Source organism: Eumetopias jubatus, unplaced genomic scaffold (genome assembly GCF_037043125.1).
Source record: "Eumetopias jubatus isolate StellerSeaLion01/CBP00866 unplaced genomic scaffold, mEumJub1_p1.0 scaffold_9, whole genome shotgun sequence".
Taxonomy (NCBI): domain Eukaryota; kingdom Metazoa; phylum Chordata; class Mammalia; order Carnivora; family Otariidae; genus Eumetopias; species Eumetopias jubatus.
The window spans coordinates 98,783,080-98,807,512 of NW_028274815.1; the positions used below are offsets into that span (position 1 = coordinate 98,783,080).

The window sequence follows — 24,433 nt, forward strand, 5'->3', positions numbered from 1 at the left end:
AAAAATACAAGTCCCAATATATTAAGTTTTTATTTAAATTCCAGTTATTTAACATACAGTATAATATTAGTCTCAGATGTACAAGATAGTGATTCAACAGTTCCATACATCATCTGGTGCTCATCTCAAGTGTACTCCTTAATTGCCTACTTGACCCATCCCCCACCCGCCTACTTAACCCATCTCCCATCTACCTCCCTCTGGTAATCCTCAGTTTGCTCTCTATAGTCAAGAGTTTGGTTTTTGGTTTGCCTCTTTTTCTTTCTCTCTCTTTCTCTTCTGCTCATTTGTTTTGTTTCTTAAATTCCACATATGAGTGAAATCATATGGTATTAGTCTTTCTCTGACTAACTTATTTTGTTTAGCATAATACTGTCTAGCTCCAGCGATGCCATTGCAAATGGCAAGATTTCATTCTTTTTTACGGCTGAGTAATACTCCAGAGAGGGAGAGAGAGTGTGTGTGTGTGTACACAATATATACACACTATGTATACACACACACACACACAGACACACACACACACACACATCACATCTCCTTTATCCATTCATCAGTCAATGGACAGTGGGCTGTTTCCATAATTTGGCTATTGTAGATAATGTTGCTGCAAACATTGGGGTGCATGTGTCCCTTTGAATTAATATTTTTGTATCCTTTGGGTAAATACTAGTAGTGCAATTGCTGGATCAGAGGGTGGTTCTATTTTTAATTTTTGAGGAACCTCCACACTGTTTTCCAGAGTGACTGCACCAATTTGCATTCCCACCAACAGTGCAAGAGGGTTCCTATTTCTTCACATCCTCAACACCTGTTGTTTCTTGTGTTGTTGATTTTAGCCATTCTGACTGGTGTGAGGAGTATCTCATTGTAGTTTTGATTTGCATTTCCCTGATGATAAGTGATGCTGAGCATCTTTTCATGTGTCTGCTGGCCGTCTGTATGTCTTCTTTGGAAAAGTGTCTGTTCATGTCTTCTGCCTATTCTTTAATTGGATTATTCATTGTTCTGGGTGTTAAGTTTTATATGTTCTTTATGTGTTTTGGATACCAACTCTTTATCAGATATTTCATTTACAAATATCTTCTTCCATTCGATAGGTTGCCTTTTAGTTTTGTTGATTATTTCCCTTGCTGTGCTGAAACTTTTTATTTTATTGTAATCCCAATAGTTTTTGCTTTTGTTTCCCTTGCCTCAGGAGACATATCTAGAAAGAAGTTTCTACAGCTGACGTCAAAGAAGTTACTGCCTGTATTCTCTTCTAGGATTTTTATGGTTTCAGGTCTTACATTTAGGTCTTTAATCCATTTTGAATTTACTTTTGTGTATGGTGTAAGAAAGTGATCCAGTTTCATTCTTCTGCACATTTGTAGATGACATACCATACGTAGAAAACTTGAAGAACTCCACCAAAAATTGCTAGAACTGGTAAATGAATCCAGTAAAATCACAGGATACAAAATCACTGTGCAGAAATCTGTTGCGTTTCTATATACCAAGTAGCAGAAAGAGAAATTAAGGAATCAATCCCATTTACAGTTGTACCAAAACAATAAAATACCTAGGAATAAACCTAACTAAAGAGGTGAAAGACCTGTACTCTGAAAATTATATAACATCGATGAAAGAAATTAAAGACAACACAAAAGAAATGGAAAGACATTCCATGCTCATGGATTAGAGGAACAAATATTGTTAAAATGTCTATACTGCCCAAAGCAGTCTGCACATTTAATGCAATCCCTATAAAAATACCAACAGCATTTTTCACAGAGCTAGAACAAACAATCCTAAAATTTGTATGGAACCACAAAAGACTCCGAATAGCCAAAGCAATTTTGAAAAAGAAAAGCAAAGGTGGGCATCAGTGTTTTATTATAAAGCTGTAGTAATCAAAACAGTATGGTACTGGCCCAAAAAATAGACACACAGATCAATGGAACAGAAAAAAAACCCAGTAATGAACCCCCAGTTATATGGTCAATTAATCTTCAACAAAGGAGGAAAAAATATCCAATGGGAAAAAGACTGTCTCTTCAACAAATGGTGTTGGGAAAAGTAGACAGCTCTATGTAAGTCCCAATATTTTATTATTAGAGTCAATGCTCATAAAATCTCTCTGTCCAATTGCTCTTAAGTTTCTGAACGCTTGCATTTAGTTTCTGTACTTACCGTGGAATGGTAGCAAAGAGTTTGCAGACCCATCCATACTCTGACTCATTCTGCTCTGTGGACTTGTGTGTTACCATGTAAATACCCTGTGATTCTGTGAAGAAGGACCAGACACACATTCCCTCCTGACAGTGCTGACATATGCAACATGTGGCAGGACATTGAAGTCTGCATTTTCAGAAAAGGGCTGTCAAAGCTGCTTCTTGGTTGTGATATGTACACACATTTGAAATTCTGAGCCATTTGTGACTTTCGTTATTCAAATTGCCCACTTCAAAGTATATTTAAATTAGTTCTTGTAAAGATCCCTGGTTGAAATGACTTTGGATTAAGGGTATGGGGGAAATACACACACACACATACACACACACACACACAAATGAATACATAGATATGTGTGTATGTGTGTATGTATGTGTATATATGGTATATATATATGTGGTATACATACACATGTACAATAAGAACGAAGGAATATATATTATTTATTCATTCTTATTTCCTACCCCCACAGAATCTCTTGCAAATATACATATAATAACATCGTGTATGCTTGGCCCCTGGGAACAGGAGGTTTTTGGCCACAGTTTAGAACTTAGCTCATTTCGAGCCCCAGCCCTCAGGCAGGTGTTTGTGTTGTTTCTGATGTATAATGAGAAGCAATTATGAATGTCTATCCGTTGCCTCAGCCAGCACTGAGAGGTTCATTGTACATGTGGCGTTACTCATCTCAGCACTGCTGGCAAATAGCCAGTGACTGAAAGATTCTGAGAGCCACTTAAACACCCATGAATGGAGGACAGGTTAAATAAATTAGAGTGTATTCACACAATGGAATTGTTCATAACTGTGTAAAACCCGAAGAAGCTCTTTATGTACTGATAGGGAATGAGCTCCAGAAATATTAAGTGGAGAGAGACAGAGAGAGAAGAGGGAGGGTGAAGGGGAGAGGGGGAGAGAGAAAGAGAGAAACAACACTCAGAATGGTATCCGCTATGCATTGTCAGCTATGCATACAAAGGGCAGAGAGGTTAAGCGGTAACAACGTGCTCACTTGTGCCTGTGTCTGCGAGCTTCACAGGAGCCTCTGGGGAAGGGCTCTGGTTGTTGGGGGTGTGGGAGTGGGACGGTGGGTTTTCAATGGGTACTCCTTTGCACAGTTTGAATTTTATTCCATGTGACTGTATCACTGATTCAAAGAAAGAGTAGTTGAAATGACACAGTTTGTGGATAATTTTAAAAATAGCTCTGAGGCCATCAACATTAAAACCGTCATGGGCCTGTGTCTCAGACCGGACAAGACTGTGTCCAAGATGATTGCTCCATTTCAGGGGAGATAACTGTTTTTTGAAAAGGCATTTAGCCCTGTTAGGAAATAATTATGTGTTTTAATGATGAAGATACAAATACGTCACACTTACTGAGCTCTTGCTTGGTCCCTGGCACTGTTATAATGGGCACCAGATGCTTTGTGCATACCATCTTATTTCAACTCACACGCGTTTTGATATAAGTACTCTGGTTTCTACTTTCAGAAACAGAACAAGGTTAAGAACTTAGCTAAGGTCAAGGTTATGTATGAGGAGGAGCCAGGATTGAGTCCAGGAAGTGGGGTGGCAGAGCCCTGCCTCTGCTGACCAAGCCAATGTGGAGAGTCTGTCAGTAGAGACTGTAAAAAGTCCTGACACCCAGCAGTTCTCAAGTTCGGTAACCAAATTCTGGGAGGGTACCCAAGTACTGCACAAAACAGAACACAGCACAGCACTTTTTTGAGTCCTAGGTCTGTAGTAGATGATGGTCCATATTGAGAAGAAGACTCAGTGCCCTATTGTCCTTGCTCAAAATAAGTAAACACCAACAAAAATACCAGAATCAGAACAAAATAGCTGGTCTCCAAAAGGAGAATGTTTAGACTGAATGGATAACCTTTAGTCCTACTGATATTATTTGTCACGTCTTATAAGAACCCACAGTATTCATCAAACAGCAATGAAATGCCTATTATGTGTGCCAGAAACCACAGGTAAGGAAAGGGTATGCATAATCTTAACCTCAGTTAAGTACCATGGGAATGACTATAACTGGGTAAGTGTTTTTTTTTTTCCACTGGGCATGTTAGCAGTATGTTAATTCTAAAGTAAAGCCTTGCAGGGTTCCAGTAGGAGGCATCCACAAAGTTAGAGAAGCCATCCTTTCTTTGATTGATGAACACTATGGATTGTTGTTATAGCTTCTGTTCTGCATAATCTTCTATTTGTACATAATTTTCTGCATAAAATGGATGAAAAGAATATAATACCTTCTCTTTCCTATCCTCTGTGCCAGGCTAACATCCCTCATTAGTTCAGTGTTGATGTAAGAGATTGGGGTGGGAGAATCAAACTCTTTAATCCACTGATAACACTACCACTTTAACATGTTTCTAAGTGTATTGCTAAGTTAAGGAAGGAAGGAGGCAGAGGAGGAAGGAAGGATGGCGGAAGGAAAAAGGGAAGGAAGGAGGATTGAGAATATTTTTAGGATGGGCATAATAAGAATTGTAATCTGTTCCTGCAAGTGAATATTCTTTCAGCTATTTTGCTTAACTGAACTGGAGATATATGTGTGTGTGTGTGTGTGTGTGTGTGTGTGTGTGTATTTATTTATTTATTTCTTTATTGGTGAAAAGTGAACTTCACAGAAAAAAATTAATTTTCCTATTGGGGAAAAAAAAACCTTAGCTTTAGCTAATATTAGTTCTGTGAAACTTAAGATTTTAAGTGTCTCAGAAGAAAAAAAAATCCATTTTTAAAGATGTAAATACCTTCATGAAGTAAACCACCCTTTATTCTTTTATTTATTTGTTTATTTTTTGTGGGAGGCAGAGTGGATGACCTCAGATTCCTGTTCCTGCTGTGCCCACATTATATGACCCCTCCCCTCACATGCAGGTAGGACCTGTGAGTATGACAAGATGTCACTCCCATGATTATATTATATAAGACACTCTCCTAGCACACTAGAGAAAGAGTTTCTTGCTAGCTTTGAAGAAATGAGCTGTCATTATCGTGAGGGCCCTTGGCTAGTACCTGAGGAGCTAATCCAGAGGTGCCGACAGCCAGCAAAAAGCAATGGGGACTTCAGTCCAAGAACTGTAAGGAACTAAATTCTACCAACTTATATGGGCCTGAAAGAGAGCACTGAGCCTCAGATGGGACCACAGTCCTGGCTGACACCCTGACAGTTAAGCTGTGCCCTGACTCTTGGCCCATGAAAACTGGAAGGTGATACATTTGTATTATTTTAAACCACTAAGCTTGTCATAATTTGTTATGCAGCAACAGAAAACTAATAGTTTTAAAATTTATGTGGACTTTGGTTTTTTACCTTTTACAAAATTGCCCAGGGTGATAGTTTAATATTAGTGGAAGGAATTGCCTTCCTGACCATTCAGAGCCTACATTATCAGACGCTTTTGTGAGTGAGGCATTTGCTGTAAGTTTCTGCTTTCTGGGTCACAGAAGTTTACCTCTTAGAGCAAAGAAATAGCAGTTACCCATTTGGGGTGGAAATTTGTTCAGAAAATAGGTAACACAGCTCCCCCATCATCTTAAATACAGCATAGCAGTAGAATGGCGCCTTCATACCTGTCATGGCAGGATTTGTTCTTCGTGCTGATCTGAACAATGAAAGAATTTCTGGGAAGGCAGATGATGCCTTGGCAGGGCCAGTAAATGGCCCGGCCTCTGGCATGGCAACTCTGAGGTGTGCACCCTCCTGGCTTGGCGAGGCGGGAGGGTTAAAACCACAGCCAGCTGAGAGGTGACATGTGACTTCGCTCTAGGGACGGCACTCTGTGTTCCTTAGTGACCCAGACATCATCGTTATGAAACTTAGGTAAATTTTATGCCCCTGTACAGGGATATTTTGAGGCCACACTTAGGATTGTGCTCCTTGGTGCTACATTATCAAGGTAGCCATTATCTTGATTTCTGTCTGTGAAGACGGTCGTGCCTATGTTTTTATCTTAGACCTGCAGAATGTCACATCCTTTCTCAGGTCTCTCTGGCTTCTTTAACCCACAGTATGTCTGTGATGTTCATCTGCGGTGTTTTCTGTGGCGGCTGTTCGTGTGTTCTCATTATGGTGTATTATGCCATTGTCTGAATAAATGGTAGTTTACCCATTCTGCTCTCAGCGGACGTTTGGGTAGTTTGCTGGGTTTTTGTGGGAGTGTTGTGAATAATGCTGCCACGAACACGTTTGAGCATGTCTTTTAGGGAACTCCCATATGCATTTCCCTGGTGCGGGGGTCAGCTGACTGCTTTTGTAAGGAGCTGGGTCGTGAGCAGTGCCTGCTCGCGGGCCATACTGCCTGTGTCACACCTCCTCCCACGTGCTGCTGCAGCACCACAGCAGCCGTCCACTCTGCATAAATGAATGAGCATGGGTGTGTATTTCAATCAGACTTTGCTGACAGACGTTGAAATTTGAATTTCATGCAGTTTTCATATGTCATGAAATACAAATCTTTTTTTTTTTTTTAAACCCTCTGACAATGTGAAAGTCATCCTCGGCACACATCTGCATACGAAACCAGGCAGTTGGCCTGATTTGGCCTTTGGCTGGCGGTTGGCAGACCCCTGCCACAGGGCATGTACCTGGGGCGGGGGAGGGGGGGGGATGCTGGGTCACATGGTATAGCTATTCCTCAACTATAGAGGATCCTGCCTGTTTTTCGTAGTGATTGTAGCCATGTGCTTACAACATGCAAATGGTTTTTTATGAATGAAGCACGTGGATTTTAGAGTTTGGATTTTGTGATGGCTCAGAAAGAGTTGTTTCTTTACTTTTGAGCCCTGATTGGTTGTGATTTTAAGAAGTTAGATGTTGAAATAAGCAGCTGATACTGCATTTACTAATGGAAATAATTGGAGTGTGTGATTGGAAAGTGTTGCATGTGTACCTTTTACTTCGTTTACTGCTTTATTGCTAACGGACCAGATCAGGAAACACAATCTAATTTTTATTTTGAATTTCTTTCCTTGAACAGTTCTGTAACCTTAGCCACACATGCTTTACTTGTAAAAAGCTTTCAAATGTGATTTCTCTTTTTAAAATGGATTACATTTCATATTTTAATAAACTATTGGGGCCATGTGCAGTCAGCATTCAGAATTATATTTGGGTTTTTGAAAGCCCTCTGCTTGCATAATTTGAGTGAATGTGCCCTTTTGATTTACTAGGCAGTTTATCTTGCTAAAGGTATATTAATAATGTTTCAAAGTGTAATGTATCACTTACAGGAATACTTGTGTAAAATATTGTTGGCCATAAGAGTATTTATACAACCAAGACATACATTTATATTCCTTCTAAATTAACTGGGGGAGGAGGCACTGGTCTTTAGGGATTGGAGCTCATATAAATTGTTGTGATGTAAACTTGCAAAGGGACAGGATTTGAGTGGCAGACCTTTTGAAGAGGATTAACTCCTTGGGTTCCTACAGGATAGTTTATTTCGTCATTTGTTGAATATCAGTCATATCCCTTCTGTGCTGTGCTTTTCTTGTTTTTCCCTAAGTTTACTGCACAGCCAGGGTGGAAACTCATCTCTGACTGATGTGTGCTCTTGCCAAGCCCTTACTACCCATGGTGTAAGCAGTTGTCTGAGCAGTCTGGTTCATTAGACTGATTTGCTTTTAGTGTTTAGGGGTGGATATAGGTTAATACAAGAAAGGGGGTCATACTCCCTCTTCTCTGTAAAAAGCAAGTTTTATTACTAACTAGGAGACAGAATGAGTCCATTCATTTGGGGGTTTGGTCTTTACTGACTCACCAGCATGTCTGGAGTGTGCACCTTCCGGAAGGAAGCTGTGAGCAGCCAGAAGTGTGCCCCCTGCCTTTAACTTTCCCTCCATCTCTTTCTCCTCCTCTCTGTCTCCTCCTTTATTTTTTCTAAGTCCCCTTCCGGTCATGATAGGCTCAAGTGGCTAAGAAATGACTGAAATCTACAGGGAGCCCAGGAATTAAATTAAGCTCCTCCCTCCTCCTTTTTTTTTTCTGTATGCTCTCCCATTTTTATGTGAAAGAGTGGTAAAAAAGCAGCTTACAAAAAAGGTGAACTGCAGGATCTTTCCTTTAATATTGATTTCCTGCTTAATTAAGATCTAGGAATCCAGATACATCATGAGAGTTCCCACATAGAGTTTTAAATTTTATTTTCATAAGTGTGTTCCTGATGCCTGTGGAGGGTGGTAGATTTTTATTGAAAGCCTTAGTAGGTTTTTCAGGTGTGATTTCTGCTCATAAAGATTGGCTAAAAGTTCCTTTGGCTTCCAGATGCCTGCAGATTTTCCTTATCGCTACACCCTCTGTTTTACTGAAATATAATTGACATACAGTGTTGTATTGGTTTTGGTGTATAGCACAATGACCTGATATATGTTTATATTGCCAGAGGATTACCACAATAAGTTAGTGAACATTCATCACCTCACATAGTTACAAACTTTTTTTCTTGTGATGAAAACTTTTAAGGTTTACTCTCTTAACAACTTTCAGTTATACTATATTGTATGTTAACTTTAGTCACCAAGCTATAATCACAGCCTTATAGCTTATTTATCTTATAGCTGGAAGTTTCAATCTTTTGACAGCCTTCACTCATTCTACCTCCCACCCTCGCTGCCCCCACTCTGGCAACCACCAGTCTGTCTCTGTATCTATGATTTTGGCTTTTTTAGATTCCACAGATAGATGAGATCATACAGTATTTGTCTTCCCATCTGTCTGAGTTATTTCACTTAGCTTAATGCCCTCACGGTCCAATCGTGTTGTTGCAGATTGCAGGGTTTCTTCCTTTTTAATGACTGGATAATATTCAATTGTATATTGATAATTGATAATATTCAGTGTGTGTGTGTGTGTGTGTATACATACCACAGTTTCTTTATCCATTCATCTACTGATGGACACTTAGGTTGTTTCCCTGTCTTGGCTGTATAAATAATGTGTAATGAACATTTGGGTGCAGATATCCTCTCAAGATCCTGTTTTCAGGACGTCTGGGTGGCTCAGTTGTTAAACATCTGCCTTCGGCTCAGGTCATGATCCCAGGGTCCTGGGATCGACCCCACATTGGGCTCCCTGCTCCGCGGGAAGCCTGCTTCTCCCTCTCCCACTCCCCCTGCTTGTGTTCCCTATCTTGCTGTGTCTCTCTCTGTCAAATAAATAAATAAAATCTTTAAAAAGATAGAATAATCCTAAAATTTATATAGAACCACAAAAGACCTCAAAAATCTTAAGCAATTTTGAGAAATAACAAAGCTAGAAGTATCATACTTCCTGATATCAAACTATATTTCAAGGTTACAATAATCAAAACAGTATGGTTATTGGCATTAAAAATAGCACATATGGGGTGCCTCGATGGTTCAGTTGGTTGAGTGTCTAACTTCTTTCTGCACAGCAAAAGGTGTCATTGTTTTGCATGTGGCTGTCCCAATTTTCCCAGCACCATTTATTGAAGAGACTATACTTTGCCTCGTTGTATATTCTTGTATGGGTGGGTTTATTTCTGTCCTATTTTGTTCCATTGATTTAGGTGTTGATGGTGTCTTTTGCTTAGGTGTCTTGGCTTAACGACTGAGCCACTCAGGCGCCCCATGGATTGTTCTATTTCTATGAAAAATGACATTGGATTTTGATAGGAAATGCACTGAATTTGTATATCATTTTAGGTATAATGGACATTTTAACAATATTCTTCCAGTCCATGAACACGGAATATCTTTCCATTTATTTGTGTTGTGTTCAGTTTCTTTCATCAGTGTCGTACAGTTTTCTGTGTATAGGCTTTTCATCTCTGTGGTTAAATTTATTCCTAGGTGTTTTTTTATTTTTTGATATAATTGTAAGGATTGTTTTCTTAATTTCTCTTTCTGGTAGTTATTAGTTTATATACATAAAACTGATTTTTGTGTATTGATTTTGTATCCTGCAATTTTACTGAATTTGTTTATTAGTTCTAACAGTATTTTGGTGATGTCTTTAGGGTTGTCTCTATATATTAGCATGTCCTCTGCAAATAGAGAAAGTTTTACTTCTTCCTTTCTGATTTGGACACCTTTTATTTATTTTCTTGTCGAATTTCTCTGTTTATGATTTCTACTATGTTGAATAAAAGTGGCAAGAGTGGGTGTCCTTGTCTTGTTCCTGATTTTATAGGAAAAACTTTTAGTCTTTCACCATTGAGTATGATATTAGCTGTGGGCAGATTTTCCTTATTGAAGGCTTTTGGAGAAATAGTCTCTGGGCTTTCATTTTTGGATGATGAAAGTTTGTCATTTAGAGTTCAATTTTCATAACATTATATAATGTACATTAAAAATACAATAAGATGATAGCCTTGGAGATATACTTAATATTAAGTAAAATATGTTTTAAATAAAATAAATTGAGATACATTATGTTTTAAAAATTTTACATGAAAATATGTCCCTTTATTATTTAAAAATTTTTTTATTACATGTACTATTTTGATTACAACTGTGTTTATTATAGAAAATTTATAACGTAGGGGTGCCTGTGTGGCTCAGTCAGTTAAGTCTTCCAATGTATCGTCAGAAGATCATTAGTAGCCTAACCTTACGTCACCTACCTCGCATCATCTCATCACTTAGGCATTTTATCACCTCATATCATCACAAGAAGAAGTGTGAGTGCAGTACAATAAGATATTTTTAGAAAGACCACATTTATATAACTTGTACTACAGTATGTTGTTATAATTGTTCTGGTTTATTATTGTTAACTCTTACTGTGCCTATTTCATAAATTAAACTTTATCACAGTTACAGGTGTATAGAGAAAAACATAGTATACATAGGGTTCAGTACTACCTGTGGTTTCAGGCACCCACGGGGGTCTTGGAATGTATCCCCCGTAGATTGGGGGTGGGGAACTACTGTACATTGCCCACAGAGAGAAGGCAACCTCTGTTACTCATGATGTTGATACAGAGGCACGTCAGTTTTCTGCGGCACTGCATGTCATTTACCTGCATGCTGTGCTGAGTTATTAAATGGAATGCTGGAGGAAGGACATGGAATACCTGAGTAAACACTCCAGCCTGTCAGTGTCCAGCTTGGGCCAGTGGAGTTGGACTTTGCTACAACTCTGATAGTCTGTGCAAATTCCTCATGGGCAAGAATTTTATTGGAGTAAATATTACTTGGAATAACTTTGTCCATGTACCAAGACCTTGAAATTTTGGGGTTAAACAGACATGCTAGTTGTGAATTTCAGGGTTTTTGTGTTTTTTGGATAATACTAATTATGCTAGTGGAAGGTAGCAAAGATAAGGATGTTAATGGTAGTGCTACTATCTATAATACTGATAAGTGGAGATAAGTCTGTTTAAAGATTAATAGATTTATACATGGATGTAGCTGTTACATGTTTCTATAATAGATATATCTTTACATATAACATTGATATAGATCCAGATCTAGAGACAACAAAATAGAGGTATGGCTAACGTCTGTCTGTTTTACTCATTTATTCCCAGCATAGACTAGTCCCTGGCAAGTAGCAGTTCATTAAATATTAGCTGAATAATTTGCAGAAGCAGCTAACTGGATGGTGAGGGTTACAGGTTGATAAACTATAGCACTTGGTAAATCCTCAAAGTGCAACCAGAGCAAAGGTGTCAGTCATATGGGGGAATATAGAAAATTATGGCACAATCCTGGATATGAAATACCTGGGAGCTTAAAAAAATACCCATGCTTGGGCCCTGTGCCTGAGATGCTCATTTAAAGGGACCAGTATAGGGCTCAGGCATGGTACTTTTTTAAAAACTCCTTCGGTGATCTGCTAGTCTAGTAGGAGAAAAAACAAGATGCAGATGCTAATGTCACTAGTCTGTATTTGACAGATATCTGTGTGATTAGGCTAGTTAACTGTGGTCAGTGCAGGGGAAGGGTCCACTGTGGGTCTGAGTAGGCCATAAATGTTTCCCAGGGTGAGGGGAGAGATGGGTTAGGAGTCAGATAGAGGAAGGGACTGCAAGGCTCTCCCAAGCAGACATTACTGAGCAAAGGCTGGGAGGTGGGTATGAGCGTGACATTTTCTGTGGGTAAGAAACAAGAGTAAGCCAGCTTTCCAAGACCAAAGCTTAAGGCAGATGTCAGAATGAAGCTTTCTAGGTTACAACATGCCATTGAAAGTGACTCTTTCACTTACCTGTGTTCAAGTTTGTATTATAGGAAATGCCCTTATAGAACCATCTAGTGAACCCTTCTGAGTATTTTGGGCTTCCATTTAGGTAAAATATACTAAAGTACTTGTGATCACAAGATCCTGCTCTACTTAAAAAGTCTAGTTAAATATTAATGTGGGGAAATTTGCTCTTGCATATTTTCACATGTAATTTCTTTAATTGGTATTATGTATTTTGCATAATTTAAATACCAACATCTGGGTGATTTGCTCAGCCAGCAGAGGACTGTTTCATCAGAAAGATCTACACAGCATCGTCTCTGAACTGCCTGCCAAGAGTTAGCTGTTTGGCATTTAAATAAAGAATGTTTTCTGCAGTGGGAAGTGTAGTGGAAATTGAACTGCCCCAAGAGCTTCTGTTCATTAAAAGCACAATATTAATTCCATTTACTGTTAGGGGCCGACTGCCGGTAATGCCAGAAAGTGTAGGTTTGTTAGCACCATTGGGTAGGTGGTGGCTAGACTCTTCTCTTCCCATTTCTGCCCTGATGAGTCTGGGACTGTTCACCATCTGTTCTAAATGTGTTTCTTTTGACTATAGGTACTATTGTTTCAAAGTCCTGTAAGAAGCAAGGCTTCTGCATTCCTACCTTAACTTTTATGATGTAATAGATGCCAGTTTGCTGTCAACATCATGATGTTTGGTAGAGATGTGTTGCACACTTCTTAAATCATTTATGATGATAGTTTTTTAGACTCAGACCTTCACATTTAAGCAAGATTCCCTTATAAGCTTGACTTATTCTGGCCATTTTTTGGGCATATTTTTATATATTATTTCATCGAATTTTAAAGACAATTTTATGAAGATTATTATCCCCATTTGACATATGAGAAAACCAAACACTATGCTAGATCAGTGGTTTTCAAAATGTTGACTATGTAGTGTTTTTGTGTTTTTTTTTTTTTTTATTCTGGCCATTTTTAAGTATTCTTTTGATGTCCAAGAGCTTTTACCTAGCAAGGAGCATAAAAAAAGGACTGATGAAAGACAGTCTCAGCTCCAGGATCAGAGATAGTTTGGCACTCGCGGACCCCATCCTGATCTCTCTTTCTCTGAGCCTGACTTGTTGTCCTAGACCCACTGTTGCTTTCTGGAGGGAAGATGCACAATAAATGTAATTTTGGGAGCCTTGAGTGCTCTGAAAATAGTAAGCTGGGTAGAGTGATAAAATATGTGCCTGGAGTAGGGGAATGGGGTTGAGTAGGACATAAGCTTTATCTGAGTGGGGACCTTCTCCACCTGACTCACTGGTGTCTTGCTTTTGAGCGAGCAGGCAGCATGTGTGATAAGAGCTGATTGACAAGAAGGGGCCAAGCCACAAAGATGTTGGAGAACTTCCCAGGCAGAGGGAACAGCAGGTATAGAGGCCCTGCAGTGGGAATAAGGAGGCCATTATGGCTGGAGTATTCGAAGTTAAGTGGGGAGTGGAGAGGGATGTGGTTGGACAGGTGCATAGGGCCCAGATGAAGTGAGATGTGGGGGTCATTTTATTCTAAATGCATGGGAAACCATTGTAGGGTTTTACACATGACTTCTTGCAGTTTTGAAAAGGTGGCTCTGGCTGTCATATGCAGAATAGTTTGTAGGGTGGCAAGAGAGGAAACAGAAGGACCAATTGGGGGACGTCAGAGACTTCAGGTAGGATATGGTGGTAGTCAGACCAGATCAGTAGTAGCTATGGAGATGGGAAATTGTGGATGATTCACTTTGTTGTGCAGGTAGAGCTGATGGACCAATGATGGTCTAGCTAGGGGATTTGAGGCAAAGAGAAGGACCAAGGGTGGTTTCTAGCTTGACCCACTTGATTCTTCCTTTCTTTTTCAAGTCATAGATTCCTAATTCTGCTTTCCCACCTGAACCTCCTCCTTCCTGGAGCTTCATTCTGATTAAGGCTGATTACCAGTGCTGCTTTGATTCTAGTCTGTGGTATCTGCCAGCCCTTTTCAGTTATGGTAGATTTCCAGTCCTTCATTAACTTCTACAGACTATTCTTTCCCATGCACGTGTGTGTGTGTAAATCAGATTCTGATTCAAAAACCATAATTAGTAGGGCTCTTACAAGAAGGATTACATGTTACCAATAGCTTTGTTAGGGTCATAGAACATGCTATTAGCCAGCAAATACTATTTTTATTCACTTTTCTCTCACATGCTCTCTGGGAACACAGCAAAAGTAAAAAGTTATTTCCTGGAGGAACGTGAAGATTCCCCTTTTCATCAGAGCTTACTCAGGCTGCATGATCAAAGTGTGAAGGAAGACAGGATGATAGTTGAGGCAGTTGACAAGTACAACTTCACTGATTTCCTGGTAATCTTGGCAGCTGTTTCCTTTCTCTGTTAGATGGACAGATTTCTTTCTATGTGTGGAAGAATGTATAAGAAATAGTAGCTTCTGGGTGAATGTCAGCTTGTGGTGTACTTTCAGGATTTCAGAGCTCATTAGTTTGTGTTGCCAATGACTCTATGATTTTTACATTATACCAGAAATGTAAATTGTGAACACTTGTCAGTCAAATTGGTGAGTGATTTTTAACTAAAGTCACCAGTATGCACTTGCTGAGCTGTCTGCAAAGTCTTACTAGTAAATGTCAGGATTTTTTTTCCTGGCAATAAAAATCTTTGGGGTATTTATCAGATTTTTGCAACTCTTGCAAATTCTCCAGTTTCCTTATTTCTCATTAAGAAGAATCCGTAGAAGAGTTGAGAAGGATGTCTTAAGGTCAGTCCGTCTAAATTGATTGTCATGGAGTGCGTCTTCCTCTATAGTGTCACCCAAGTTGTCCCTTCCTTTCTAGTCCCGCCTCCCTTTTTTAAGTCTTCCTGCACATCCTTGCCAAATTCATCTTCCGAAGTATCAACCAGTTCCTATTTTCAAAATTCTCAATGGCTTCCCAGTTTCTGAATCAAATAATGACCCATCTGCCTGGCTTTCCAGTCCATTTTTTCCAGGTTTAGCTGTTAAACTGGATTTCCAGGGGTCCCTTGTGTAGACACCCATGTTTTCTACTTCTGTGTCCTTACTCAAGAAGCCCTCTAAACCTGGAGTACCCCTTATTTTCTTCCTTTTTGTAGCCTGCCAAAATCCTAGTCTTTAAAGAGGCATTTGGAGATGACATCACAGTTTCAAAGATATGAGGAAATAATAAGCAAAGCAAGCATCCCATGCTGTGGCAGAAATACCTCCAAGACTCACTAATAGGAAGCAGATGACAGTCATGAGCTGGCTGCCGAGGAAAAGGAAAGGTTGTGACAAAGTGTGTTCCTAAGTCTGCACATCAGAAGCTGAATCAGTGAGGGCTCTGAAAACCCTCCCTGACACCTTCCAACTTGGGGAGATAGAAACCGATTTTCCTGTTCTTATTTGAGGGACCATAGAAGTGGCTGATGGTGGCAACTGGGAGGATGTGAAGAACAGAGCTGATTCTCTTTGTAAGTGAAGGCCTGGTGAAGCAATGAGTCTGAGAGCAGTCTCCCCTATAGGAGTGGAATCTCTTCTCAAGCAGGAGGAAGGAACTCAGTAGAGGATATTTCATACCTTTGTTGAGAGAGGGCAGAGCCCTGGCATTCAAACAGAGACTTTAGGGTGCTCCGGTTGAGATGTGGCTGTCTGTCATTACATCTGGCTAGAGAAAAGTGGATAGAACGCAGACTACTTAGTCTTTGACCTTCACAAGATCACAGAGATGGCAGGACGAGAGTCAAGGAGTTGCCCATCATGTGTTAGAGCATACAGATTTTCTGGATACCTAAGTATACACAAGATGTAAGAGAAAAGTAGGATAATTATATAAACATGATTGTAGTGAGGGATGGGTAGACAGGTGAACAGACAGACAAAAAGAAAAAAAAAGGAATATGGCATGCAAAAGACAAAGGTCCAGATTTAGATGAAAACATACCTCAAGGCATAGAAGGGAATTCTTTACAATTGTTTCATTCTGTGGAACAAGTTAGTGAGAAATGTGAAGTCAATAAATAAAACAAGATGATAATAAAAAGCAGAATGAGGTAAGGGGGAAAAAAGGGAGATTGCAGACCTAGAGAAAGATTTTTGAGGTCCCAAACAACATCCAGTTCAGGATTAATAAATGAAATTAGAAATACCAAGGGAAAGAATAGATGCCATTGAAATCAAATTACTAAAAGAGTAAAGGCTTTAATAATCTCAGTGAACAGAAATGAAATAATCAAGATATTAAGTACTCAGAAGCTAAAAGATAAAGAAGACAAAGACAGTGTAATATAAGGATAATTGGTATCCCTGCCATGGACAGTCAGCAAATGAAACAAAATGTAGTAGAAAACAAGGCAATTTTCCTGAAATGAAAAAATAAAAGAACTGGGTCTGCAGGTTAGTATCAGATTCCAAGAAAATTTGGAGTACAGAAGGTTCAATACTGAAATCTATCTTCATTAAACTATTGAATTTCAGAGATAAAGGAAAAGTTCTTCAGACCCTCTGGGCAGAAAACCAGATTGTCTGCTATGGACTAAAAGTCAGTCTAACTTCCTGTGTTCTTAGAGCAGCATTCAGTTTCTGAAGATAGCGGAGCCATGTCTTCAGCATTCTGAGGCAAAGGAAGTATGACCTCACTGTGGCCCAAATTGACAAGAGCTGAGATGTCATTCAGGTGTGAGGGCAGGAGGCAGGTATTTCCAAACATGTACAAACTCGACTAGCAGTGCTTAAAATCAAAACACATACGAAAAATACATATACGCAGTGCTGTCGAACCTCTAAAAATGCTTTATACGTTTTAGGATATTTTTAGGAAATATCTCTTGTAGTGAAGGAACATTTGGTTGAAATTCAACAAATGCTTTTCAGTTCCTTTTCCTTTTATTAAGTTCACATAAAATCACATGCAGTTTTTTTAAATGAAAAAGTAGCCAGAGGATCATTTTATTTTTTATAAAAGTCTTCTTGTCTGCCTGACTTCCTCCCTCCCTCTTCACACCCACAGTGGGCATGTACTCTAGGGGGACCTCGCCATTCCCTCTTGTCTTCTGCCACGTGTTGTAGTCAAGTTGGCAGACACTAAGTGCATTTTATACCTGAGGCAACTCTATAGAATTCCACTAGTTAGTGAAACACGTAATTCTCCGTAGACTACATTTCCACAAAAAGATTCTGACATTAATTTTTGACTATCAAAAAAAAAAAAGCATTCTACTTAAAATCACTTCCTCCCTACCATGCCAGATAATCAGCACTTACTGAGTGACTACTGTTTGCCCGGTACAGCTGTGTTCACCTCACATAACACAATCAGTACGAAGAAACACAGTTTCTACTCTTGGGGAGCTCTTCATTTAGGTGGGGCAAATCCATTACCAGTTTTCCCAGTATTTCCCAAGTAAGATCCAGCTCTCAGGTAGGCTTCTCAAAAGGGAAAAATTGGTTTTTGTTGTTGATAAGTTTTTGTATTGTTTTTCAGTTACTCATTTATTCAGGAAAGCTGTTGACTTTTGTCAGAAAGTGCTAGATACTGAGGATATGGTTGTGATTAAAAGATGTAGAATCTCTGCTCGATCTGATAAACAAGTATGGTGCTTACATGGGGCACTCCCAGTGAGCCAAGCCCTTGTGTGGTCTTCTCCCCTGAAATCTGGGCAGCCCTGCCTGCAACTCACCTGAACCACTGGAATGTGCCAGAAGTGATACAGTGAGCGTCTCAGCACTGGACACATGTTTTAGGTTCAGAGACTGAAGAAAAACATATTGAACATATTATTTACAAATGTCATGAACATAATGTTTAAAATAAGCTGATGCTGTGTTTTGACACTTTTAGTCAGGCTATAGTTTCCTTTTTATACAGATATTGATTGCCAAAAGCTTTGTTTCAATATAAAATATGAGCAGCTATATATAAATTTTACCGCTTTCTTTGGGACCCAGTGTACCTAGAGTTGCGGGAGGGATGGCCAACTCTGCTGTTAAATATTCCATCTTATCAAAGAGGTGTTTCATAAATTATGTATAACAGTAGATGCCACTCAATAAATATTTTATACGTGATAGATATTTTTGTCTGAAATTACTTTTTCACTTGAGCAATGATTTAAACCCTCGTTTTTAGTTTTATGAGGTGACACTTTTATAATACCGTGTAGTGAATGCAGCTTGAATGTCATAGAGCTTTAGAGCAGCATTAATCATAAATTCATCTGCCCCCACTCCCAATCCTGGAAAACTTTCTCTTAATTCAGGTTTTACCCATTCAGCGTATGGAAGTATGTGTGAGAACATGCTGGTGTGTGTGGGGAGGGTATGGGTGGGGACAAGTAATGCTTTTGACCCAGTGGCTCCGAAGTTATGAATTTCAAATGATTTTCAAAGTCTATGAGACTTCTTTCAAGGAAGGAAAAAAAAGTGTTTTTCAGTGGTTTAAAAAAAAAAAAGATTATAAACTAAACTGGGATGTAGTCCAAAACAATTTTTCTAGTTTGAGTGGGAGCTATTAGAATTAAAAATATTGCCTTTTTCTTGGGTTATTGTCCACTTTTATGCAGAAAGAAAATACATATGTCTCTGGACTTACAAGAACAGTCACTGTCCTTTTCACATGGACCTAGAGGCCTGGAACATTCTTTGGCAGGTGGCTACCTACCATGTGTGCAGTGCTCACAGTTCAGAGCCACCAGACCTTCCAGTGAAGACATTGTTTTATGAAATGGAACCATGTGATTAAATTCTCCACTCTAATATATATCTTAAAAAAAAAGCACACACTTTCCACTTCTGCTTGAATTCTACAGGCAGGAGGAAAAGCACAAATTCTCCCAAGACCTGAGAGGTAGGAGTAGAGGCTGGTTTATTTAGAGTACTCCTTAGGCTAAGATTTGCGGGGGCCTTGTTATAGTAAATCAGGATTACTGAGGATTACTGAAGTCTCCGACCTGGAAGCCCGAGGTTCTGAGCCCTGGAATGGGAGCACGGCTGATAAGAGGAGTAATTGAAGAACAATGACACGCTTCATTTCCTTTCTTGAATCTAAGTTATGCATTGGTCATTTTCTCTGCATATCTATTTAATGGTTGTTAAATTGCTTTCTTTCAAAAGTGGTGATTTTTATTTATTTTTTTTATTTTTTGGCATTTCATTCCATCACCCTCTTGCATGACTGTAGCTCTGTGGTGTGTGTTTGAGACTCAAATGTCTGCAGAGATGAAGACCCGGAGGGACTTCTCTCTTTCTACTGCCCTTCCCTGAACCTCTTAGGAACGCCTTTGTCTGCAAGGTTGTGAAGTTCTGAGTCCTTCACCTAGAGGATAGCATTGTTTTAATATTTAAATGACACAGAATACATTGATTCATTCCAGGAATGTAAGGCATACTGATTGTGTTTCAGGCAATTCTCACATTAGGCGTCTAGAGCTCTGCCCTGATCAGTGTGTGCATTATAGAGGTTGGGGTGGGGAGGAGATTTGCTGGGAGTGTCTCTACCCCGAGCCTGGTTAGTAGCCTGGAACTTGCTTCCCTGTTGCTCACATCATATCTAGAATCACAGAGCATAAGGTTGTGCTCTTGGATCTGACTCAGTCTGAACTCAGCACAGCCCAACCTCAGGGCCTTCAGTTTTTGGAATTTATCTCAGACTTGTCTAGAAGCCTGATTTTAGAGCTCTTTTGTCGTGGTACAGGTGGGCCTGATGTTAAGACAAAGGCCCATGGTCCCTTGCCTGACCAGTGCTATTGACCCTCCTTCCTGCATTTCTCTGAACTTAAGTATCATTGCTTCTTGGCCTTTTGGCTAAGATCAAGTGTGAACTTCAAGTATCTGTCCACTTTTTTCACTCATTTGACAAATATTGAGCAGTTACATGTGTCAGACATGAAATTAGGCACTGGGTTACATTCTAATCTGGAAAAGTAATAAGCTTATATATAACATCATATAGTGAGGGCTGAGTTGTGTGTGTGTGTGTGGTAATTCTTCTCAACTAGGGGTGGTTTTGTTCCCCAGGGTACATTTGTCAGTATCTGGAGACCTTTTGGATGTCACAACCTTGGCAAGTTTGAGCAATAGTTAGTAGTCTCTGGACTCCTACACAGGAGTGGGCAAGAGGGGGAGAGGATAACAGGAGATTAGCAAGAGATGAGATCATGTAGAGCTTTGTAGAGGCTCACAAGGACTTGGGCTTTCATCTCTGTGAAATAGGAGGCCACAGAAAGGATTTGAGCAGAGGAACAGCCTGCCCTCACATTCCTCTGGCTGCTGAGTAGAGCACGTGCCACAGTGGGGCACCACGGGTGGTAGCCTCGATTATTGTGGGTTTCCAGGTGAAAGATGATGGTGGTTGGGGCTCAGGAGGAATGTGGTGCAGGTAGTTCGATGTTGTCAGATTGGGGGCATATTCTGAAGGGCGAGTCAACACTAAGCATGTAGGAATTAGAGAAAGAAAGGAGCAAAGTATAGCCATGATTTTTGGTCTAAACAACTAGAAGGAAGGTTGGCATTCACTCAGATGGTATGGTGTGCAGGTTTGGGAGGCAGGGGAAGTCAAGGGTTGGTTTTTTGACATATTCGTTTTGAGCTGCCTTTTTGGTATCCCCACAGAATACACTGAGGTAAATGAGCGTGTGTATGCATGAGTGTGGGGTCAAGGGAGAGGACTGTCTAGAGATTTAGATTCAAGTCATCAGTATATGGATTGCAGGTGAAGACCAGAGACAGGATGTTGTCATCAAGAGAGTGACGGTGGGTACTCTAGTCCCAAGGATGAAAGCCTGCATGGATGGGTGCAAGAGAGAGCAGGAGGGGAGGAATTGGAGAAACCACTAGTGTAGGGAAGTCTTTGGAGATGATTTTTTCCAAAGAGGCACAGGGAAATTGGTGGTAGCTGGAGGAGATGCAGGGCCAAGGGGGGTGGTTGTGGCAGGGGTTGATGGTAGGAGATCTGTGCCCACTGGTATGTAGGCAGGAATGACCTGGTAGTTAGGAGAAGTTGCTGTAGGAGACAGAGGTGTAGGTACTTCTGGGACAGGGGTCACTAATGCACAGGAAAGAGTTGCTTTGGGGAACATTCACAGTTTGACCATAGTAACTGGTGAGAAGAGCCAGCAAATCAGGAGACCTCTAGACATTAAATGAAATAAAGACTCTGAAGAGGCAGAAAGATTACTTTGTAGTCAGGTGGTCCTAGGACCTTTCCTAAGGAAGGTAAGGTTTGAGCTTGGCTTCGAAGAAGTTGTATTCATCAGGCCATAAGTTTACTTCATTTTATGTTGAGTTTTTATATGTTTCAAGTTCACTTTGCCTGCCATATGCCAGGATTCCAACATGAAGGTTTTCCATTTTTCTTGCAGCTTTTTTGATGAGAAATAAAATAGTGCTCATTTTAACACTCAAAAAAACACCTAATAAATTCTCTTTCCTCTGAGTAACCTTTTCCTTTTCTTTCTCTCCTAATTTCAGGAACAAACTCTAGCCCTTAGGAAAGAAGGGATTGGAGTTGTTTTGGATTCTGAACTGCCCCATTTGATTGGCATTGATGATGACCTTCTGAGTACTGGAATCATATTATATCACTTGAAGGTAGAAACTGCTTAAGTGGAACATACAATTTCGTGTTCAGTTTCCTTTTCAGACTCTAGCAAAGTTTATTTAATACTCTTGAGTCTGTGAACACAGCTATTACATTAGAGAATACACTACAAATCTTTGAGCCCTTTGGGAATTTTCATCAGTTCACTGGTGTTCTGTGGAATTAGAAGTTCCCATGTTTATGGAGTTCTAAAGCTAAATGAAGATCCATTCACTTTGCCTTCCACTTTGTAGAATCAGTGAAAGGGAGGTAAGGAACAAAAAAGCAGACAGACCAAGGAAGGAAAGTTACAACCACCTGGAACTGGGATTTGCTACATGTCGTTTTCTGGTCCCTCGCGTTAATTATAAAGCATGTCTCCTGCCTGTGTTATTGGGCCTGGTCCCAAACAGGCTATTCGTGTCAAGAGAACAGAATTAACCACAAGTAGTATCAGTGGTTACCTCTGTAACCTTGACTTAGTATCCTCTCTCTGATCCATTACTTAAAATGAGAATGGTATTGCATTTGTGCTTCGCAGACTCCCATAAACTATGTCTTTAGACACGAAGAACCCCTCGCCCCTAGAGGGGAAGCTTGCCAGAAAGGATCAGGAACATCATCAGTGGGATTACCGGCATGGACAGACATTGATGTGTGCCCCAATAGGAGCCAGCCCATGATTGTGCCTTAAGCCTCAAGAGTTGTGCGGCCCTTTCCCGGACAGTGTGGGACATGGTCTCAGAGCCTCAGTGAACCCTCCCTGCACGGAGGCTGTGGCCTGCCCAGGACACTCACTGCTCAGCCCATTGGCCACCAGCTTGCTTGGGTTCAAATGAAAAATAGAGAAACAGACCATTCCTCATGTTCTTACTAATAAGTCTTACTTGACTTTTCTTCCTAGGAAGGTCAGACATACGTTGGTAGAGAAGATGCTTCAACAGAACAAGATATTGGTGAGAATCTTTATAATTTCCTCTTCCCCCAGTGATTTTTAAAAAATCATTTGATGAAGGGGCGCCTGGGTGGCTCAGTTGGCTAAGCGGCTGCCTTCGGCTCGGGTCATGATCCTGGAGTCCCGGGATCGAGTCCCTCATTGGGCTCCCTGCTCGGCGGGGAGTCTGCTTCTCCCTCTGACCCTGCCCCCTCTCATGTGCTCTCTCTCTCATTCTTTCTCTCAAATAAATAAATAAAATCTTAAAAAAAAATCATTTGATGAAGAATTTTCTTTTGAATGACACTAAAGTGATTAAAAAAAAAAACACCTCTTTTTCAAATACAGTATTGATCAGTATGTTCATTTCTGTAATTTTGAATTCAATTCAAACAAGTGACACAGAACAATTAATTTAGTGAATTAAGTAGAACTATGAATCCCCCTGCCCCACCCTATATACATTCTGTATTCTGTCACAATTTTCAAGAGTAATTTAAATTGCAGTGGGTTAGTGATGGAAAAATGCCAACAGACACAGATAAAGGCTATCAGACACTTTAACAGGAAGGATGTAGACACTTAGCTGTATAATGATGATGGAGAGTAGGAATACACACATGCATACATATGGAGGTGTGACTTCTGGGTTTCCCAAAAGTCTTTGCTGAGGCACACAGATGACCCATGATTCAGTCTTGGAGCAGGGTGAGGTCTTGCTGAGGCACACACATGACCTGGGATTCAACCTTGGAGCAGGGTGAGGTCTTGCTAGGCTTTGAAAGTGTAACTTAGGGACCACTACGGTGGTGGTGGGTGGTCTGTGTATGTGTGTGTGACAAGGTGGGCATTGGCAGGGGAAGAATTCTGCCCTATCAGCTGTTTCTAGAATTGCTGCCGATGGTCTTGCTCTCCTGCCAAGTATAAGCTATTCATCAAGCCAAAGCTAGTGTACTTCTACGTGTTGTACTATTTGCTGCAAAACCAGGTCCCAGAAGTCCTCAGTTTCAGCTGGTCTTGAGTAGAACTAGGTGTCAGTCCTCTTCTTTGGATTGTTAAATTGTGTGTTTGACCTTTGGGGTTGCTGTAAATGATGATGAGTGGTCAGAACACATGTTTTCTGTGTACAGAAAAGTTCAGTAGTACAGCTCTGTGGGGAGCCGCAGGAGCTGTTGGATTTGTGTCTTTGAGAAACTGGCTAAGAATGGTGCCTAAAATCTTGTAGGTTTATTTGACAGGCCTTCATATCTGTGCCTGGCCACTCACCAAGCAAGAATAACTCAGGATAGTCCTACAAGTTTAGGTATACTTTAGCAGCCACATACTCAGAGAGGTCAGTGGAGGTCTTGTGCTCTCAGATTTGGCAAAGGCTGTGTAAGTGTGCATCCCAGTACAGCTTCTGGAGACTTCCTTGGGCCTCCCAAGATCCATGCCAGGCCAAGGTCACCTTTGGTTTCTGCTCCTGGGGGTCAGTGTCTGTAAGTGTGGAGGTTATAATAAGTCCTTGACCCATGGAGTTCTTTTGTTGCT

General features: G+C 40.2%; 1 protein-coding gene across 2 annotated transcripts in view; it reads left to right on the forward strand.

Annotated features, from left to right (window-relative positions):
* KIF16B (kinesin family member 16B) overlaps positions 1–24,433 on the forward strand; it is a 306,377-nt gene that overhangs the window by 124,902 nt on the left and 157,042 nt on the right. For both annotated transcript variants that reach the window (XM_028113007.2, XM_028113008.2), the window contains exons 13-14: positions 21,861–21,980; positions 22,874–22,925. In XM_028113007.2, the coding sequence (XP_027968808.1) occupies positions 21,861–21,980; positions 22,874–22,925 (172 nt within the window). The remainder of the gene's footprint in view (positions 1–21,860; positions 21,981–22,873; positions 22,926–24,433) is intronic.